The 22,786-nt window shown below is 34.7% G+C and overlaps 1 protein-coding gene across 8 annotated transcripts in view; it reads left to right on the top strand.

The window, feature by feature from the left end:
* Nucleotides 1-22,786, top strand: part of COMMD10 (COMM domain containing 10) — a 210,767-nt gene that overhangs the window by 33,829 nt on the left and 154,152 nt on the right. For 6 of the 8 annotated variants that reach the window (XM_078365026.1, XM_002744683.7, XM_078365029.1 and 3 more), the window contains exon 5: nt 15,161-15,271. The exons of the other annotated variants lie outside the window; for them this stretch is intronic. In XM_078365026.1, coding sequence (XP_078221152.1) covers nt 15,161-15,271 — 111 coding nt within the window. The remainder of the gene's footprint in view (nt 1-15,160; nt 15,272-22,786) is intronic. 8 annotated transcript variants of the gene reach the window in all.

Below are 22,786 nucleotides of genomic sequence, written 5' to 3'. Positions count from 1 at the left end.
ACAACCCAAAAGCAAATGCAACAAAAACAAAGATAAATAAGTGAGACTTAATTAAAGCTCCTTAAACTAAGGAGCTTTCGCACAGCAAAAGGAACAGTCAGAATAAAAGGACAACCCACAGAGTAGGAGAAAATCTTCACAATCTATACATCTGACAAATGACTGACTAATAGCCAGAATCTACAAGGAACTCAAACAAATTAGCAAGGAAAAAAAAAAAACCAAAAAATCTCATAAAAATGTAGGCTAAGGACATAAATAGACAATTGTCAAGAGAAGATGTGCAAATGGCCAACAAACACACAAAAAATGCTCAACGTCGCAAATGATCAGGGAAATGCAAATCAAAACCACAAAGCAGTACTATCTTACTCTTGCAAGAATGGCTATTACCAAAAAAAATTTAAAAAATAGTAGATGTTGGCATGGATTTGGTGAAAAGGGAACACTTCTACACTGCTGGTGGGAATGTAAACTAATAGCCACTATGGAAAACAGTTTAGAGATTCCTTAAAGAACTAAAAGTAGGCGAGGCGCAGTGGCTCATGCCTGTAATCCTAGCACTTTGGGAGGCCGAGACAGGTGGATCACGAGGTCAAGAGATCAAGACCATCCTGGCTAACATGGTGAAATAATGTCTCTACTAAAAATACAAAATTTAGCTGGGTCTGGTGACATGTGTCTGTAGTCCCAGCTACTCAGGAGGTAAGACAGGAGAATCGCTTGACTCCAGGAGGTGGAGGTTGCAGTGAGCCAACATTGCACCACTGCACTCCAGCCTGGTGGCAGAGTGAGACACTGTCTCAAAACAAACAAAAATAACTGAAAGTAGAACTACCATTTGATTCAGCACTCCCACTACTGATTACCCAGAGGAAAAGAAGTCCTTATACAAAAATGGTACTTGTACGTGCATGTTTACAGCAGTACAATTTGGAATTGCAAAACTGTGGAACCAGCCCAAATTCCCATGAATCAACCTCTAGATAAAGAAACTGGTGTGTGTGTGTGTGTGTGTTTGTGTGTGTGTGTGTGTGTGTATGATGGAACACTTCTCAGCCATAAAAAGGAATGAATTACTGGCATTTGCAGCAACTTCCATGGGTTTGGAGACTATTATTACAAGTGAAGTAACTCAAGAATGGAAAACTAAACATCTTATGTTCTACCTTGTAAGTGAGCTAAGCTATGAGGATGCAAAGGCATAAGAAAGATACAATGGATTTTCGGGACTCAGGGGGAAAGAGTAGAGGGGTGAGGGATAAAAGACTACAAACTGCCAGTTGGGTTCAGTGTATATTGCTCAGGTGATGGATGCACCAAAATTAAATAATCATGAAATTACTTACTCATGTAACCAAATACCTACCGCCTGTTCCCCAAAAACCTATGGAAATATTTTTTTTAAATCAACAATGTAAAAATTAAAAAAAAGTATAAAATAGTTTGTGTAAGCATTAAACCTTGGAAGGACATTTGAATTATTTCCAATTGTTGGCTATTACAAATGAAGTTGTTATAAACATTTGTATATAGGTTATTATGTGAGCATAAGTTTTTATATCTGTGGAATAGATGCTTAGGAGTACAAATTTCTGGGTCATGTGGTAGTTGTAAATTTAGTTTGATAAGAAAGTACCATTTTCCAGAGTGGCTATATCATTTTGAAATCTCACCAGCACCATTTGAGGGCTTCATTTTCTCTACATGCTTGCCACCATTTGTGTTGTCACTATTTTTTATTTTAACTGTTCTGATAAGGTGTATAGTAATATATTATTGTGGTTTTAATTAGTGTTTCTCAGATGACTACTGACATTAAACACTTTATCTTGTGCTCGTTTACAATTTACATGTCCTATTTAGTGAAATGTCTCCTTATGTCTTGTACATTCTCTAATTTGATTTATTGGTTTTTTTTTTTTTTGATGTTGAGTTTTGGAGTTCTTTATGTATTTTAGATACTAATCCTTTGTTGGATATGTGGTTTGGAAATATTTTCTCCTAGGCTGTAGGTTGACTTCTATCTTCTTAATAGGGTCTTTTGCAAAGTAGAAATTTCATTTTGGTGAAGACCTATTTATTACATTTTGCTTTTATATATTATGCTTTTGGTGTCATCTAAGAATTCTTTGCCTATGCCTAGATTTTCTGGAACTCTTTATTTATAAAAAAAATTGTATAATTTTATGTTTTTATTTATGTTCATGATCCCTTTTGAATTAATTTTTTATATAAGTATGTGAGGTCAGTTGAGTTTCATTTTTTCACTGTGGTTCTTGAGGTGGAAACTTGGATCATGGTGGAAATTTGAGCTCCCAAAGTGCTAAGATTACATATGTGAGCCACTGTGCCTGACCCCTTTTCCGTCTTTAAACAATCTTCCTCTCCCATTTTATCAAATGTAAATATTTGGTGCTCTTAGTTTCCCTCTCAGCATTGCTTTAGCTGTAACCCACAAATTTTGATACAGTGTGTATTCATTTTCTATGAGTTGAATGTATATTTTTATTTTCCTTAAGACCTCTTTGACAAATGGATTATTTTAAAATGTGTTGTTGATCTTTCAGCTGTTGGAGATATTCATGTTCTCTTTCTGGTATTGATTTGTAGTTTGATACCATTGTGGTCAGAGAACACACTCTGTATGTGTATCAAAAATAACATACATATACAATAGGCAGATCATACAATGAGATTTAAGTAGTAATAAAAGCAGAAAATGTAACATAAAATCATTCAGAGCAACGATCAGACATCTTTATAACAATGAATAGAAATGAGCAAATCACCTAAAGAAAATTCCTTGGACAATGAATCATAAAAAACAGCCACTTCTGGGCTTTACACAAGAGGTATATCCAAAACAAACTTATGTAGCACACTTGCAGACAAAGAAGTGTGTTATTTAAAAGTTAAAAAAAAAAAGCACACACGTGAAGAAGGGAAACGGGTTCCATGCCAGGAATCAGAGCATATGCTAATGCATTGAAAGAATGAGGCTAGAACATAGTTATAGATATCGGAGATTTGTTGTATTAATGGCATTTAAGATAAAGTCATATAAAGCTTTCTGTATGTCCAGAACTGAATCCTGGAATTGAATACACAGGAGGGGGAGAAGTTTCTACCCTAAAGTACTTTTGAGGATCTAATTTCAGTTACAGTTTTACACAAGAGGAAAACCTGCCATGAAATAAATTAGGAAAACATGAAGAGGTATTGCTTCACTTGTTTACAGTTCTGTAAAAGTCTTTAAAGAGACTGCACAATATTACTGTGGAAATAATTTATGTTGATTTAAAGGGAAAGGGGGAACTGGAAAGTAACATGTATTTTGAATCTGTTGGTCAGATGATGTGCTGTTACTTTTACATATTATCCTCTTAAACCCACAAAAACTCAATGTAGTCACTAAATTAGGTTTCCTCTATTTTACCCAATGTCAATAAACCCCAGATTAGAAAGATTAGTTTTCTCAATAACATGAAACTAGGAGTAGTTGGCCTGAAATTTAAATACATATTTAACTGATTAAAAAACAATGATCTTATGATGGAGGCTCAGAGATTTCACAAAAAAAACTACAAAAATGTTGAGTAAGTTCACATTCAGAATTCAAAACCTAGATATGAAAATCAGCCTAAGATGATTAAAGAAGAGGTTATACAATACTTGAGATTATGATTCCTATTCCCTGATGTTTGCCCCATCTCTGAAGCTGTCATTTAAAAAAGGCAGTTTAGGCTTGCCCAAAAACATGTCTACAAAAAATGTGTCCTAAAGCATTAAGTCTTGTTAACCTCTATCTTTGCAATGTTCTTTGAAAATCTTCATGCTTATTAAGATACCCCTTTCTTCCTTTTTTTTTTTTTTTTTCTTGTTTCAAGATAGGGGCTTGCTTGTCACCCAGGCTGGAGCATGGTGGCACAATCATAGCTCACTGCAGCCTTGAATTAATGGGCCCAAGTAGTCCTCCTACCTCACTCAGCCTCCCGTCTTGCTGAGACTACAGGTCCCTATCACTATGCCTGGCTAATTTTTTTAATTTGTAGAAGTGGGGTCTTGCTGTATTGCTCAGTTTGGCCTTGGACTGCTGGCCTCAGGTGATTGTTACACCTCAGTCTACCAAAGTGCTAGTGCAACCTACTGTGTTTGGCCTCCTTCTTCTTCTTTTTTAAGAAACAAGATCTCACTGTGTTGCCCAGGCAGGAGTACAGTGGCATGAACATGGCTCATTACAGCTTCAACCACCTCAGCTGATTCAGTCCTCCTGCTTCAGCCTTCTGAGTAGCTAAGATTATAGGTGCATGCCTCCATGCCCAGCTAATTATTTTGTTTTTTGTAGAAATGGTGTCTTGCTGCATTGCTCAGGCTGGTCTTGAACTCCTTGCATCAAGTGATCTTCCTGCCTCGGACTCCCAAAGTGCTGAGATTACATGTGTGAGCCACTGGGTCTGGCCCCTTTCCTGTCTTTAAATAATCTTCCTTTCCCATCTATTATCAATATTAAAGAAAATAATAGATGTTTTTTAAAAAATTTGTATAGGTGGAAAAATGATAATTTGTACTTTTTATCATTTCTCTTCTGTCACACCAGATGTCAGGTTCCAGCCCAAGCTGAGGTCTGAGGGAAGTGGATGGATGGGTAGTGGGTAGCTGAAAGAACACTTGGGGACTATAGGCAGGTGGAATATATGGCTTTATTATTCTCTCTCTCTCTCCATCAGCCTTTGTCTTGGCTGCCTGCTCCGGCTGCAGCCCTTCTCAGCAGCCAGCTTTGTGGCTCCTGCGGCCCCCATGGCTACAGCCTCACTCCCTGGTGCACCTGCCCTTTCCTGGTACCCCACTGTCTGCCTGCAAGGTAGACAGCTCCGGCTTATTATGCATGCTGTAGGAGCAGCAGCCCTATTCACGTCAGCAGCTTTACTCTCTCCCTCTTCACCTACCATGAGCCAGTGGCAGCAGGGCAGTTAACAGTCTTTACAGAGAGCAGTGACTCAGAACCAGATATGAGCTAATACAAACAGGTTACATCATGAGCAGAATTGTGTGCCTGCACTCCAAACTCGCTGAGTCATGCTAGGCTGGATGTCTGCCTTGGCCTATTCTTGACTAAAGCACATCCATTTTCCTTACATCCTCCAACCATTGGAAGTCGTATTATGAGACCCAGATAGCCTATATACTGACATTTGAAGCATACTCTGTTTTATAATTCTATCAATTTTTTCTTTGTGGGTTGTAAGACACAAGTGTTTGGTTATTATGCCTTCCTGATAAGCTCTTTAAGAATTCTCTTTGACTTGATGTCTGTTTTATCTCATATATATGATATAGCCAGTATGGCATTCTTATGCTTATCGTTTGCATGGTATATTTTTTTCTCATCCGTTTACTTTGACACTATGTCATCATATTTAAGATAAATCTCTGACTGCATGCAGTTGTGTCTTGTGTTGTTAAATCCAATCTGGCAGTTTCTGTCTTTTCTTTGGGACCTTTAGATGCTATTAATGTTTAATATGATTATTGATGTGGATAGATTTAGGTATACAGTTTCATTATTTGTTTTCTGTCTGTCTTCCTCAGTATTTTGTTCTGCTCTTTCCCGCTCCTATTTTTGTCTTCGAGTTATTTGTTTTTTTAAAAAAATAATTTTATCTATTGGCTTTCAGTTTATATCTCTGCATTATATTTTAGTGATTGTTTCAGAGAGTACTTCCGTTGCACAACCTTTTGATTCTGTTGTCATGTATGTGCATATGTAAATACATATAGAATGCATTCTGTCATGCACATGTGTGCATACACACACACATACACACACACACTATAATATATGCATGCATTATAAACCTCATAAGATGTTGTGAGGATTTTTTAAATTTTAAGTCATGTCTGTTAAATTAAGAGGAAAAATACATTTTGTATTTACCTATGTATTTAGCACTTTGAATGGTCTTTACTCATTCCTAAAGATCTAAATTTCCCTTTGGCCTTATTTCCTGTAAACCTGAAAAATACTCTTTTTTGTATCTTCTCATATTGTCTAATGGCAACAAAATTCTCTTGTTTTTACTTACCTGAAAGTATATGTATTTCACTTTTATTTTTGAAGATATTTATATGGGATATTGAAATCTGGTTTGATGTTTTCTTCTAGAGCTCTAAAGATAATAGTTTCATTATCTTTCTTATTCCATTGTTTCTGAAGAGAACTTCATAGTAATTCACATGAGTTTTGTGTGGTATGTCTCATTTTTCTCTTGGTGTTTTTAAGTATTTTTCTTTTTGCCTTCCAATTGGAGTTTCTTTCAATTTACTATGATTGGGGTTTTCTGAGCTTCTTAAATGTGTAAATTTATGTTTTTCACTGTATTTGAGATGTTTTATGTCATTTTTTCCTGAAATATTTTTCTTCTCCACTATTTATTTTCTCTCATTCTGGGACTGTATTTGCCCATATTTTTGATCTTTTAAAATTATCCCAAAGTTTTTTGAGATTCTTTGTATTTAAGAAAAATAACTTTTTCTCTCCATTTTTTTCTTGAAGGGCTTCATTTTATTTATTTTCAAGTTTATTGAATCTTCTGTCTTGTTATTTTTCTATTAAACTAACCTGATGAATTATATATTTAAGGTATTGTATTTTTCAATTCTAAAATTTTTATTTTTCTTTCATAATTTTTATTTTACTGCCAGGATTTTCTGTCTTTTCTTCTTTTATGAACATTTTCATTTACTTGAGTGGATATAGTTATAATAGCTGCTATACAATCCTTGTCTGAAAATTTCAGTAGATTATATTGGGGTTGGCACTTGTTGATTATGTTTTCTTTTGAGGCTAGATTACATTTGTCTGGCTTTTCATATGTTGGTTAATTTTGTATTATATTCTAGACAGCATGAATATTACGGATATTACATTCTTGATTTTTTTTTTTTTTCCTGCGACAGGGCCTCTCTTCTTACCCAGCCTGGAGTGCAGTTGTGTGATCATGGCTGACTGCATCCTCCAACTTTTGGGCTCAAGTGATCCTTCCACTTCAGCCTGTTGAGTAGATGGGGCTACAGGTATGTCTCACCATGCCTGGCTAATTTTTCCTATTTTTCTGTAGTGATGGAGTTTCACTATGTTGCTCAGGCTGGTCTTGAATTCCTGAGGTCAAGTGATCCTCTCATTCCAGCCTCCCAAAGTGCTAGGATTACAGGGAGGAGCCACTAAGTTACATTTGGAAGGTATCCGAGTTACTGCTGGTGACTGTGTTGGGTCTGCAGCAAACTCACTTCTTGCCTCCTCAGAAGAAAGCATTTGACCGAGGTATATAAGGCAGAAAAAGAGAGCAAGACAAGTTTCAGTGTAGTAATGGAAGTTTATTTAAAAAGTTTTAGAGCAGGAAAAAAGAGGAAATTTACACTTGGAAGAGATCAAAGTGGGCAACTTGAAGAATAAATGCGATGTTTAACTGTTATCCTAGGACTTTACAGGCTGACCCCTTTCCCATGATTCTTCCTTTAGGCTGCGCTGCATGCATATGCAGTTCCCTCCTTACCCTTGGGAGGTGAGCATGTGTAGTGTGTTCAGGAAGTTGTATGTATCCTCATCTGAGGCTTTTTTCCCTTTTCTGGTGGTATGTCCCTTAGAAGGTCATACTCTGCCATTTTGTCTCTTGATGGACATGCCCAGGAAGTTACTTCTTCTTGATGTCTCTGCATTTACTTAACACCAGTGCAACAGGTGAGAACCATCAGGAAATGGCCTCTCCCTGGGGCCAGCTGCCAATTTATTACTTTTAGAGAGACAATGGAATATTTGTCAAACCGTTACCTGGCATTCCTAGTGGGTGGGGGAGACCCCTTTCCTACCTTGCTCATGTACCTGTAACAACTGTGCGTGGCCCTTTTCTTGATTTTGTTATTTTGCTCTGATGTTTTTCTTTTAGGGCAGTAAACTTCGTGTGACTTAAACTGCAATCTCCCATTCCTTTGTGAGTGGTGACTTAAATCTCCCTTCAGTACTTTAAGTCTTAGCTGCAAGCTGCTTTTTGTTTTCCACTTGTCTTTGTAATATAGGAGTCATTCAGACACCTGGGCTGAAATTAAAAACAGAATTTGAGGGTTCCTCCATCTCTTACTGAGATTCCTCTCACTTTCTGGAGGTTCTTGTTGTCCTATGCTCCTTTTTCTGGTTCCCTCACCCAGAAAGATGGCAAGCTCATATTTGTGGTTGTCTCCCATACTACTGGCTTGGTTATCAGTAACTGTGACTACTTAGGGCAAAGTCACAAAACATGGGTAACTTGGTATCATGGTATTATGTTTCAATTCTTGGTATCTTGCTGTCTTGCATTATGTTTTGATTCTCCAAAATTAGTTGGCCTTTTTTCTGTATAGAGCCCTCATATAGTTTTTTTTTTTTGTATTTGTTAAGAGTTTTTAGATGTTAATTGTGATGATGGTCCTATCAGAGTCACCACCTGAGACATTAATCACCACCTGCAGGACTTTGTCCTGCAAACCCTGACTCCGCAATGGATGAATAAAAACTCTCAAACACAGAGTACAGTGAAGAAGTGGGCTAGGGAGGTCATCAGTTGCTCTAGGGAGGTCATCAGTTGCTCTCAGTGGGTGATTGCAGCTACCCAACCCCTCACTGGCTGTTCCTCCCTGCATTTGTTCAGCATAGATTTAATAGCAGAGGATCTAAGTCAACACGCTTATGGATAATTAACATGGTTAAAAGAGTGGTTTTACGAATGATAAAAGGTTTGTTCCAGGGCCCAGAGCAAATGCCATTAACAGGTAATCCGTGGTTGACCTCCTCCTGAGGGGACCACCTGGCACAAAGTTTACATGAGTAAACAAGCTAATTAGAGTAGAGACAAAGGAAAGAGGTGTCAACAGACTTAACTGGGGAACCTTCTAGTATCCCTAATCTTTAGGCTATGACCTAATGCTCTAAGGTAAGAGCGGGCCTCCTTCAACCTATTCCATTATTACAAGTTATGAAAACCTTTCAGCCTTACAAAAGGTTTGAAACTATCTTATAACTTTCCCTAATATTTTCCTTAATATTTTGCCGACCACCCTGAGTGAATCCCAACAGTTAATGGAAGGATTGTTTTTTTTTTTTTAGATGCAAACTTGATACAGAACACACTGTTTTATAAGTTGAGAATTCTCTGTAATCAATAGTGTGTATAGGAAGAAGTCAAGGAGGTCAATAAAAAGTTTTTGGAGCAAGATTTAGCTTAACCTTATAAATAGGTAATTTCATGTTCTTTTATTAAAACGTTTAATCAACTTTCTAATTTTTGCATTTCTTAGGAAGACATAGTGGCATATGTAGGCATACATTGTTTTATATCACTTTGCTGATATTGTATTTTTTACAAATCAAAGGCTTGTGACCACCTCACCTCATGTCTCCATGTCACATTTTGGTAATTCTTGGAATATTTCAGACTTTTTACTACTTTTACATCTGTTATGGTGATCTGTGACCAGTTTTCTTTGATGTTTCTATTGGGATTGTTTTGGGATGCCACAGACCATGCCCATATAAGATGATAAACTTATTTGATAAATGTGGGTGTTCTGATTGCTCCATTCCTCTGTCTCTCTCTCTTTCTTATTTTTGAGACAGAGTTTCGCTCTTGTTATCCAGGCTGGAGTGCAATGGCGCGATCTTGGCTCACTGCAACCTCCGCCTCCTGGGTTCAAGCAATTCTCCTGCCTTAGCCTCCTGAGTAGTTGGGACTACAGGCGCATGCAACCATGGCCAGCTAATTTTTTGTACGTTTAGTAGAGATGGGATTTCACCATGTTGACCAGGATGGTCTCAATCTCTTGACCTCGTGATCTACCCGCCTTGGCCTCCCAAAGTGCTGGGATTACAGGCGTGAGCCACCGCACCCGGCCCTCTCTCTCTCTTTCTTTGGGCTTCCCTATTCTCTGAGACACAGTTTTGAAATTAGGCCAGTTAGTAACCCTATTGTGGCCCTAAGTGTTCAAGTGAAAGAAAGAGTTGCATATCTCTCAGTTTAAAAGTTAGAAATAGTATGTTGTACACAGGATAGAGTGTTATTTTAAATAGAAGCAAATATAATTAGCTAACTTAAGGCAAAGATCTATACTGGATTTTGTTATTTCACATGTAACTAAAATATGGTGACTGTCTTATTTGCTTGGTTATGAGTCTCAGGAATAATTAAATAATATAAGATTTTCACCTTGGAAGAGTAACCGTGTCTTGTTTATATCACCAATGCCTACTATAGACCTGGCAAATAATATAATAATGTATTCTAAACAATGTAAGGAATTACTTATTTCCTTAGCTTTTAGGATATTGATATTTCTGAAGTATATATGCCACTTGTTTTATGGGGTATTCTTCAATTTTTATTTTTCTTTTGTTTCTTCATAATCAGATTTAGATTTTGATTTTTTGGTTAGAATACTGTGTAAGTGACATTGTGACTTTTGCAGAATATCACACCTATTGGTACTTTGATGTTCATTAGCCACTTTTTGATGATGTTAATTTTGATCTCCTGGGTAAGGTGATTTTCTCCACTGTATAACTACTCTTTTCTTTTATAAGTAGAGAGCAATTGGGGATAGATACTTTGTGACTATGTAAACATATAGCTCCACATGAGACTTTCTCCACTTTGATTCAGTGTGTACTGATGATTCTTACTTGACTGAATTTCTTGTAACTTTTGATTTTGATATAATTTTAAACTTACAGAAAAGTTGCAATAATGATATAAGGAAGCCCGATATATTCTTTATCCCAATTTACCAATTGTTTACATTTATTTTATGTTTTTGATCTGTAAAATGGGCATAATAAGTGTTATCTGTCTCACAGGGGTGTTAGTTTTGTTTTTCTTCTGTTTTCATTGAAAAGAGAGGTTTTTAAATTGCTTTATGTATCTATAAGGTATTAGTTTTATAATACTAGTTATCCTTTCCATGTTTTCTCTTCATTTAAGCTTTCTGAGTACTGATTATTTTCTGTGAAACTTCTTGTGTGGGTGTTTGTATGCACAAACACTTATGAAGTCAGCAGTTTTATTTTTTTTTATTGCTCTGTCTTGTGACCATGGGACAAATATATCTCAATCACAAAATTTAATAGAAAAGGCTCTGGAAATTAAGAAAGCCAATCCATGATTGCTTTTATTCATGACTCTTTTAAAAATTACTTTCCTTGTGCATATGCTTGAATTTATTTCAATTCAATTCTACAGATAGATATAGAATGTGCCTACTGTATGCTGGCATTATTCTAAGTGCTCTGGATATAGCAATGATAAAAAGGACAAAAACCTTTATCCTCGAGAAGTTTAGAATTTTAGGTGGTAGTCAACAAACAAATAAATACTGTATATTTTATGATAGTCAACAAACAAATAAATACTGTATATTTTATGATAGATGGCAAAAAGCCCTAAGAAAATAAAGCAAGACAAGTAGTGACACAGTTTACTTATTAGTTTTCTGCTACCCAGCGACTGAGAATGCGGTTTATTAATTTATTGATCCTACTTCTCTGTCTTCTGGACATTTGTTATGTCAGTCATTCTTACTGTTAGTTGAGGCCAAAGAAACTCTAATCTAGAAGTTATTTACTTGGTTCGACTTAGGGAGTGAGTAGTACATGAGTCTTTCAAAACTGGATGCAATTATCCAAATTAGATGAACGTGTATACATCATTCTGAGATGAATTTCTATATTCTTCATTCAGTTATTAAATAGTCTGTGATCCAAAATATTTAAGTGATGACTCCAGTTTGTCCTTTCTTCTGGCCACTTGGCTAAGTAGTTTTGTGAATAAGTAACAAAGTCTTGATTAACATGAGGTTTGCAGGCTGGCCATTGTGTACCTATCTCTAGTTAGTAACTTTTAAAATTAGAGTTGTATATTTTTGTCATATGGCTTTTTAATAATTTTCTAAAATGAATATAATAAGTAGAACATTGTAAATATGTTTAAAATATATAATTTGGCTTATAGTTTTAAAATCAGAATACTTGATAAGTATAGTATCACACAGTACTTTTGTGATATATATTTTAAGTTGTATTTTCAAAAGATAATTTATAATACCAGCAAAGAAGGCTAACTCATAGCCATATTATAAATATACACATATCTAGTTGGGGAGAGAATATACAGATTGGACAGAACACTTAATTGGAGAAATTGGGAAAGGAGGCGCCACTACCTCAATATTTGACAATGTACCATTTAACCCTTTACAACTTAGTGAGGCAGGTTTTATTGTCTCCATTTTGCAGATGAGGGAACGGAGGCTCAAAGAGGTGAATGTGTAACTTGCTTAAGGTCAATTAGTATGGAACTTCACAGCCCACACTCAGCTGCCACTGAGCAAACCAAATGAAAGCTAGGGTAATGTTTACTCATTATAAAAAGGATTTCTGGATAAGCTCAGGTCTGCAGATAATATTGTATGTGTGACAAGTGGGAGGGGTGTGTGTGTGTGTGTGTGTGTGTATGTTTGTATATGTGAAGAACCAACCAAATGTTAGCTGTATAGGTTGCAATCCCGCCTCCTACCAAAGCCATATCTGAGTGGAAATACAGCTTTTTTCTTCCCCTTTCAGGCATTCATTTTCTTGTGAATACTTTTTCTTGAAAGTTTGTATATGTTATGTGATTGATCACTTGTTTGAGAAGAATCTTTAGGGTTGACTTTGTCAGAGGCTGTTGTAGGTCACAAAGATATAAACGTGAATAAGATTCCAGCCGTCTCCTAATGGAGATAACAGTCTACTCTGAGGAGATAGACATGTAGGCAAATTATTACAATACACTGATCTAAATGTTAATAGAGAAAGATGCAGAGTGTTCAGGGAACAGAGTAGCAGACTGCAGAGGGAAGGGAAAGGAGAAAAATCACAGAGGAGGTGACATTGGAGCCAAAGAATAGACATGTGAAACAGCATAGTGTGTTCTGGGAATCTTATTTGGTTTAGTGTGTCTAAATTACAGATAATTAGTAATGTGTTTTAGAACATAGGACTGGAAAAGTAGTTATGACATCCTGAGGGGTTTTGTATATTAGACTTAGAACTTGAATTTGGATTTTATTTTGTAGGTAGAAAGGAGCTATTGGAGAATTTTCAGAAGGGAAATGGGATGATGAGATGTGGTTCTATAGGGGGCAGGTAGCCCAGTTAGAAGACCATTGTTGTAGTCTGAGAATATGTGGATGATGAGATGAGTCATGAATTTTGGAAAATATTTGAAAAATGTTTGGAAGATACTATAGAACAAATTAGGTGACCAAAATGCCTTATATTTATAATACTGTATAGTTTCCCAAATCCTTTGAGTGTGCATGTTATTTGATATTATCAGTAACCCAGAAACATAGGTAGTTCAGATAGATTTATTTCCATTTTATATGAGGAAATTGAGAGCCAGGGTCACATAGCTAGTGATAGCTTAAGCATGAACCAAAGCATAGGCTTCAAATTTAGAGTTCTTTTTAATTTGTCTGCATCATCTCTATGCAGAGCCTAAGCCTACACTAGTTAATATCAGGGCCTGATCCCAGTAGGTTGTGTGTTTTAATTTATTCACTTAATATTTCTCTTCATTAGTTATGTTAAGTGCCTACTGTAGAGGGATAGAATCAATTAAATAAGGTAAATGCAACATCCTACAGATCCATGTGAATACCTAGAATATGCTTTTCAATTAAGACAACATGTATGCAAATGCTTTTTTATGTATGGGAATGGTTATGGTATTTATTCGTGTTTCATTGGAGGGTCTATTGCTTGTGACTTTTGATAATAGTGGCAGGCTGGTATCAGAGACTATGCTTACCATAATCAGTGTTTTTATCAGTATGTAAAGAATCCTTACTTAACGTGTACCATTAAATTGATTTTTTATTAGGTATTATAGAGATGTTATAGATTATATCTCTACAACATCTCCTTTTTTACCCATAACCTCTAAAAGGTTTAGTGCCAGAAAGAACAGAACTGTATCTTTATTTTCTCATCACATCCTCTCTCAAATAGATAATACTTTCATTGCTCTCTTTCCAACTTGGCTTTTAGTCACTGCTGTGATTCTAACTGTTGAACAGTCTTTCAAATTAAGTGATTAGTATTCTAGTCAAGGAAAAATTGTTGTGAGCCTGCCATTCTTACCCAGTATTGCTAAGGTAGTTTTACTAAATCTATTATTAGGGTCATGTTGTCAGAGGCATATGACAACTGCATTTCACAAAACTTCCCTAAATATTGATGCTTGAGATTTACAGGAAATTAAATCTAAAACCTTATACTTCTGATGCTGGAAGCACCAATAAACTGTCAAGTTCAGCATAAAGCCACATCTATGCTCCTTAATAATTTATAAGAAAAGTTAACTCTGCGTTAGTCTTCCTTTACTATTTTTGTCTTGATTAAAATTTTGCTGTTGTGTTAATTAATAAATTCAAAGGAAATGTTCTGATTAGTTTCTTTCATAACTGGGAATGATAGTAAGAGTAACTTGGAAAATATGATAGTCTGTTGGATAACATTTGCTGGGTAATAGATATCAATTCTCTGCCTACTTAAATTCATTGTATCTAAAGGTGTGAATGTCTTACTATCAGAATACTTTAGTTTCCCTCTAAATTAAAGAAAAAAAGCAAATCTTACCTGTATAGTACCTAATGTAAAGATTTTTGAAAGATAATGGGAATTCATTAAAATGCTTTTCACCTATTTATGCTGTTTACTGGTTGAAATTTGTAACTATTTAAAAATCATTAGTTTAAAAAATACTATTTAAAAATAGTAATTTACTATTTAATATTTTAAAATCATCGGCTCTTTTAGCATATTTCATTGCTTGGTATTAGAATTTTTTATTTTTAGAATAGAGTATATTTAAAGAAGACTTTTGTTGTTAAATTTGACAGGTGGGGCTTGAGGCCAATCTAATAAGTCCAAAGGGAGAATTCGCAGAATATGCAGGTTAAAGGAGCCCTGGAACTGACTTTCTCTGAAGCCCAGGCTATCCGTATACATTCCTGCTGAGTGGAGATTTGCTTAAAGTTGACTGTTTTCTTCCTTCCTTACCATCTGATTCCAATCTGCACCTGTCTTTTAAAGCTAGAGACGGTTGGATGGCAGCTTAACCTTCAGATGGCTCACTCTGCTCAAGCAAAACTAAAATCTCCTCAAGCTGTATTACAACTCGGAGTGAACAATGAAGATTCAAAGGTAAGAAATGACATGCCCTTAAAACAATTTATTTTGTTTGTTAGGACTTACCCTTTTTTCTTACTTACCCTTTTTATTCTTAGCAGTCTTTGCTCTCTGGATTTAAAATTTAAACATAGTTGAGTTAAACAATTATTAATAAATGTATCTTTTTTGACAGATACTGATGTCAGATTTAAATATCACTATTACTTACCTATCTCAAGAAATAGCTTATCTTGCAAGGTACCTTTCTTACAAAAATATTTCATAATGTCTTCTTTTAAATTCTATAGTAAAAAAAGTTGGTGAGGACCATACAGAATTACAATTTTAATGTTTTAGGTATTTGTGGGTATTGCTGAGTGTTTCATGTTTGAAGCTGAATATATGTAGTAGAGCAAATATTGTTTGTGGTCCTTAATTGTATTTTTATTTTGTGTGCGTGTGTAGTATGCCTGCATGTATTTAAGTCCCAGCTTTTGAGAAATAGATTTTTTACACCACATGGTGCTTTTTACTTTATTATTAATTTCAAAACAACTTGAACATGATTATTAAAGATCAAAGCATTGCTATAAAATAGTTTTTCATATGTGGCATATAGGGAAATATATCTTTCAGATATGACAAGAGCTTTTAATCATATTTTATATTGTAATTGATTATCTTTTAAGATAGAAGAGAAGGAGTGACTTTTTCCTCCTAAGTAGATAAGGCTATCTCATCTTAAGACAAAATAAAATTGAGAGTGAGGTAGTAGGGAAGATCTGAGGAAGGAGATTACAGTGGCCGAATGTGATAATAGTGGAAGAGATGTTTCTAATAGGAATTGAAAGATGCAAATATTATTCCTTTTTTGTTAAAACTTTCATATATTAGCCACATTTCTGGCGTCTTTAACAAGTGCCTAGCCCAGGTTATATTACTATAAAATTCTGTGCAATTGACTTGAGTCTTAGATAGAATTTATTAGTTTATTACAATCTTTCAAAAGTATCATTTTGTTTCACACATTTTCACTGGAAAGTAACATGAACTTAGTGGTTAGAGTCAAGCTGTTACACAGTATGTCTAGTGGTTTCCTGTTATCAGCAGTTTTACCTTCTGTAGTTTCAGTTACCTGGGGTCAACTGCCGTTTGAAATAGTGAGTACAGTACAGTAAGATGAGAGAAAGAGACCATGTTCACATAACTTTATTACACTATGTTGTTGTTGTTGTTCTATTTTATTATGACTGTTGTTAATCTCTTATAGTGCCTTATTTATAAATTTAACTTTATCATAGGTTTGTATATATGGGAAAAAACAGCATATATAGGGTTCAGTACTATTCATGGTTTTAGGCCTCCACTGGGAGTGTTGGAATGTATCCCCACAGGGGAGGTGGGGGGACTACTGTGTGCTCTGCAGTTTAGTGTAGTGTAACCTTGGGCAAATTACTTAATCCTTGATTCTCAGTTTCTTTATCTGTAAAATATAGGTAATAGTATCCATCCACACAATTTTTATGAAGACTGAATACCTAGTATATGTAAAGTGTTTAGTCCAGTGCCTAGTATTACAGCATGTGCTACATAAATGCTGGCTATCATCAACATCAATAAAACTTTTTATTTTTTGCTAAAATAAATCCATTTGTTTTAATTCAAAGTTCTCGGTTTATTTCCTAATGAAATTATTATGTCTTCCCTCATTCCTTGCATTCCCTCCCCCTTTTTTCTTGATTATATTTTTCATATGTATGCTTACAGGAAATAAGGGAGAGGAAAAAGAGCTTGGAAAGTCTCTTTTTTTTTTCTTCCATGAACTGAGTAAGGTATTCCTTTAGGTATAGGATAATGATCTGGAACTCAGTAGGGTATACTGGAATGAAAATACATACATACATGCACATTCCAAGTAGCTGTATACTTCCTTTGTTTTGTTTTTCATCACTACCTAATGTTAAGTCTGTGTAGCTAAAAGCATTTTATACTTTGGAAGTATACTATTTTGACCACATATCTTGGATATGCTTTAAGCATCATGACTTCTGCAACGCTTGACTTTGGAAGCATTTCCAAAGTCCTTTCCCAAGTCCTTCTAGCATCTTTCTTATATCTTCAAAGTATGCCTATGTGTCTGTTATATTTTTAGGCTGTAGGAATAAAAGAATAATGCTTCAAGTAAGACTGCCATGTAAATAAGACATTCAGATTATTCAGGAAAGATGTGAATATCTAGATGTGAAATCTGATTCATTTGAAATATGAGCTTGAGTACATTTGTATTTTTCTATGTGTTCGTATTTTGAAAATTTGAATAGATGTATATATGCACATTGATTAACCTTATAACTTGCAGAGCTAGAGCACCATTTTAATTAACAAATACACTGAGGAAGAAGAGCAGAAGCACACATACATAAAGGATACTTTCCTTTCATTAAGTGACTTCTTTTTATTGCCTTTCTCTTTTATAGCATTGTACACATTTAGTGCCTGTGTGTCGTATCTCCTAAACAATAGACACATAATGAAGTATAGAGCTACCACCACCTGGGCAAAAACATACCATCTCCAAGTGATATGGTGTGCCCTAGCTGTAAAGGAACAGTTAACTACTATACCTGTTTTCCTTAACGAACTGCTGCCTGGATTTATTGCTCTTTCCTTTGTTTATCATCTTGTTTTTTTAATTTATATATATTTTATTGCGTTTTAGGTTTTGGGGTGCATGTCAAGAATATGCAAGATTGTTGCATAGGTACATATATGACAAGGTGGTTTGCTGCCTTCCTCCCCACCACCTGTATCTGGCATTTCTCCCCATGTTATCCCTCCCCAACTCCCTACCCACCGCTCTCCCTCCCCTGGTTTCCCCCGGCAGACCCTAGTGTGCGATGCTCCCCTCCCTGTGTCCATGTGTTCTCATTGTTCAACACCCGCCTATGAGTGAGAACATGCGGTGTTTGATTTTCTGTTCTTGTGTCAGTTTGCTGAGAATGATGTTTATCTTCTTGTTTTTATGACTTGGCATCCTGTTCATTGTTCTCTTCATCTTATTCCTTATGTTGATTTTTATGTAACTGCTGTTATTAAGGACCATAAACTACTTTTCTCTCAAATATTTACTTTGTTCTGAGATGAGAATTCTTCACAGGTTGGAATATTAAGTAAAAAGAATGAGGGTATAGAGCATGTTTTAGAAAACAAGTTTATTAAAGGAAAGGAGAGCTTTTATAAAAAGAAAGATTAAAAGGGATTAGTGCTTAGTTTATGATATAAAGTATCTTAAAGTAGAAAACTGTCATACTTATGAAATTAGTGTTTGTATAAAACAGGAAGCATTGGGTACAGTTCTCATATATGTGTATTTTACAGGGTTGTTATCCTGAAAATATACATATATTAAACAACTGTGAGGATTAGAGTCACTAGATTGTGAGGGAGTGTTTTGGTGGTGTTTACTTTTGAGCTGTTGAACTGAAAACTTACTGTAATTCACTGAAGAGTGTGGTTTATAAGGAGCTCCTTTTCTTCTTTTTCACTTCCAACATACACATGAAAAATGTAGCCTGCAGTGAATTTGTAATTGCTATCACACTGGATAACACTGTGTGACTGTGGTCTTCTTTCTTAGAACATTTCTGTCTCAAGCCTTTCCTGTTTTTCTACTAATTTTATCACAAAAAACTGGGTGATTGTAGCTTTCCTGCAGTATTTTGATATTCATTCTAGTTGTTTTTGGTTAATTGTCTTAGTGTTTGTCTACTGTGTTGAACAAAGTGAGATTATTTTCCTGTTCACAGATAATCTCGAAAAGTTTTCCAAATTATTTTTAAAGTTTATTTCATTAGGGGGCAGTAGAGTGCTTTGCCTGTCTAACCTTTTCTGGCCTTCACAGTGTTATTTGAAATAACACTGGCATAATTTGTGAAGTCAGTAGTTCAAGGAAATGCTAAGTGTTTACATTTCTAATCTGTATAGAACAATAGAGTTCTCTTATTTCCATAAACAAAGTTAATGCTTATTAATCACATATGTATAGAACAAATAAATGAAATCATCATGATTTGGCTTTTTAAATTTGTATATGATCATTTGCCAAAATAAAATATATTAAAAGCTTTTACATTATTGACTTTTTTGTTACATTCTGTCACTTGTATTAATTTCTTTCTGAGAAAAAAGAAAATAGTCCATGGCTCTATTAGTTTGTGATGTATCTAGTTCTAGGCCAATTGTAGTCAGATGAAAGTTCTTTGTGTAGAGAGCAATGATGTCATTTGTAACAAATGATATTTTGACTGACACCAGCACTTGAACTTTGAATATCTTAAAATACTTAAAATTTTCTCTTAACTTTAGTACATTTTTCCCCCAGTAAATTTACTGTTGAAGACAAACCTATTTTATTAATACAGGGATTCCACGTTTTATTTGTGTATCTTATGAGAAAGGATCCTTATGTTTCTTTTTTTTTCTTTTGTAACAACTGAGGTAAAATGACCTTGACAGTAGAATTTTATTTATCTCACTGTTAAATTAGATAAACAGGTTGCAGTAAGTACTTTATATAGAGGTAATTACGATTTTGAATGAATTTGGGACTCTTAATACCAGTTTTCTTACTAAGAGTTCTTCATTCTTATTTCCAAAATACATGACATATTTTGTTTAGTGTGAAAAATTGGGCAAAAGTCCTTTTTTTAAAGTGTTTACTCTGTGTTACACATGGTATCACCTCCTTTTATATTTAAAACATTTCTTCCAGGCATGATTTCTTATTCATATTTTATTGATAAATGGACAAATGGAAGCACAGAGAAGTTAAATAATATTCCCATGTTTTACAGCTAGTAAACAGTAGAACTAGGATTTGAATCCAGGCAATTTCATTTGAGTTCTAGTTCATCAGTAGGATGCTATATCATTTTGTTTATGTAATAATTTAGCTGCTGATCTTGTAATGTGTATATATGTTTCAAGGTGTTGAAAGCTATTCTAAAATGTAATGTTGCTGTTTTCTTCATAGGGTTGTAGTTACAGGGATTCTAGATTTAATTTTTCTCTTTTCTCTTTATTTGATTTAAGTCAAAACAATTTTACATTTTTAGTCAATTAGAAACACCATTTACTCTTATGTAGTGAGTAAAGTTATAAATGGTGTCAGTTCAACAGAGGCTGCCTTTATTAACAAATACTATTGTAAGGGCTACATGAAATCAATGATGTTGATGTCTTGTGAGCAAATAAGCTATATCAGGTGAAAAGAAAAGATGTCCTCAGATCTATTTAAGACAAGTTTCTCAGAGAAAAATATGTATGCTATTCAAATCATGAATTCTTGTAGAAATTTAAAATATTTTCATTTTAAAGGTGTTGTTAGTATTGACTAATTTGGAAGGACCTTCACAGCTATGTACATGAATTGGTCTGAATTTTCCTTTTGTTGTTGTTGAGGTATCCCATATCATATCTTTATTAGAATAAATCACACTAAAGGATACTTTCTCACCCTTAGACATACAAAGAAGATAATTCAACTGATAGGATGTAATTCAAATATAAAAAAAAGTATCCTCTCACATGTTTAACATTGTTGAGTGGCTTTTTAAATTGTATATATTTAAGGTATACAACTTGTTATTTTGTTATAAATATGCATAGTAAAATGATTGCTGCCATTACAAAAATTAACCCATCCATCACCTGCCATAATTAGCTTTTTTGTGTGTACGATAAAAGCACCTAGTATCTATTTTCCCGGAAAAATATTACTTTACAGTACATAACTATAGTCCTCATGATGTACATCAGATCTTTAGACTTATTTATCCTGTGTAACTGCAAGTTTATATGCATTGACGTGCTTCTCCCCGTTTTCTCCCTCTCCTTGTCTCTGATAACCACTGTTCAACTAGGCAGTTTTTTAAAATTCTACATATAAGTGAGATCATGCAGTATTTTTCTATGTCTGTCTTATTTCACATAGCATAATGTCCTCCAGATTCATCCATGTCGTTCCGAATGGCAGTATATCCTGTTTCAAGGTTGAATTATATTTCTTTGTGTGTGTGTTTGGGCATCATATATACGTATATGTACATATATATATATGTGCACACATATGGACACATACACATATCACAATTTATCTATCGATAGATACTTAGGATGTTGTTTCCATATCTTGGCTGTTATGAATAATGCTACAACAAACATGGGCCTGCAGATATCTCAATATACTGGATTCATTTTCTTTGGATATATACCAAGCAGGAGATTCCTGGTAGTTCTAGTTTTAATTTTTTGAGGAACCTTCAAACTGTTTTCCTTAATGGCTATACTAATTTATGTTTCCACCATCAGTGTAGAAGGGTTCCCTTTTCTCCACATTCTAACCAGCATTTGTTATCTGTTGTGTTTTTGATAATAGTTGTTCTAACAAGTGTGAGATAATATTTCATTTTGGTTTTGTTTGCATTTTCCTAATGGTTAGTGATACTGAACATCTTTTCATATATCTGCTGGCCATTCTTATGTCTTCTTTGGAGAAATGTCTATTTAGGTCCTTTTCCCTTTTAGAATCAAGTTATTATTATTTTGCTAATTGAATTGTGTGAGTTCCTTATACATGTTGAATAATAACCCCTTATCAGATACATGGTTTGCAATTTTTCTTCCAGTCCATAGGCTGTATTTGTTGTGGATGGTTTCCTCTGCTGTACAGGAGCTTTTAGTTTGATGTAGTTCTACTTGTTTATTTTTTGCTTTTATATCTCAAGCTTTTGGTGTGATAATTCAAAATATGACTACGACCAACGTCAAGGAGCTTTTTCTCTGTGCTTTCTTCTAGGAGTTTTGTGGTTTCAGATCTTATGTTTAGGTCTTTTATCTCTTTTGAGATTGATTTTTGTGTATGGTGTAAAAGTCCAGTTTCATTGTTTTGCACATGGATATTCAGTTTTCCCAGCACCATTTATTAAAGAGACAATTCTTTAGTTATTGCATCTTCTTGGTGGCCTTGTCAAAAATTAATTGAACGTGCATACTTGGGTTATTTCTGGGCTCTCTGTAGTATTCCTTTTGTGTATGTGTCTGGCTTTATGCCAGTATCATACTGTTTTGGTTACTATAATTTTGAAATGTAATTTAAAATTAAGAAGTGTGATACCTCTAACTTTATTTTACCTTGTCAAGATGATTTTGGTTATTCAGGGTCTTTTTTTGATTCCCTGCAAATTTTAGAATTTTTTTTCTCTATTTCTGTGAAAAATGCCATTGGAATTTTAATAGGATTGCACTGAATCTGTATATTGCTTTAGGCAGTATGGGCATTTTAACAATATTAATTCTTCCAATCCATGAACATGGGATATCTTACTACTTAATTCTGTCATCTTCAATTTCTTTAATTCGTGTTTTATAGTTTTCAGATCTTTCACTTCCTTGGTTGTATTTATTTCTAGGCATTTTATTCTTTTTACTCTCTTAGCAATGGTATAGTAGGAAGGGGCTGGAAAGAGGAGTGGTGGCTGGGAAAGTGGG

The sequence above is a fragment of the Callithrix jacchus genome, chromosome 2 (genome assembly GCF_049354715.1).
Source record: "Callithrix jacchus isolate 240 chromosome 2, calJac240_pri, whole genome shotgun sequence".
In the NCBI taxonomy this organism is placed as follows: Eukaryota; Metazoa; Chordata; class Mammalia; order Primates; family Cebidae; genus Callithrix; species Callithrix jacchus.
The sequence above is the reverse complement of the archived record's forward strand: the minus strand, read 5'-3'. Positions and strand labels throughout refer to the sequence as shown.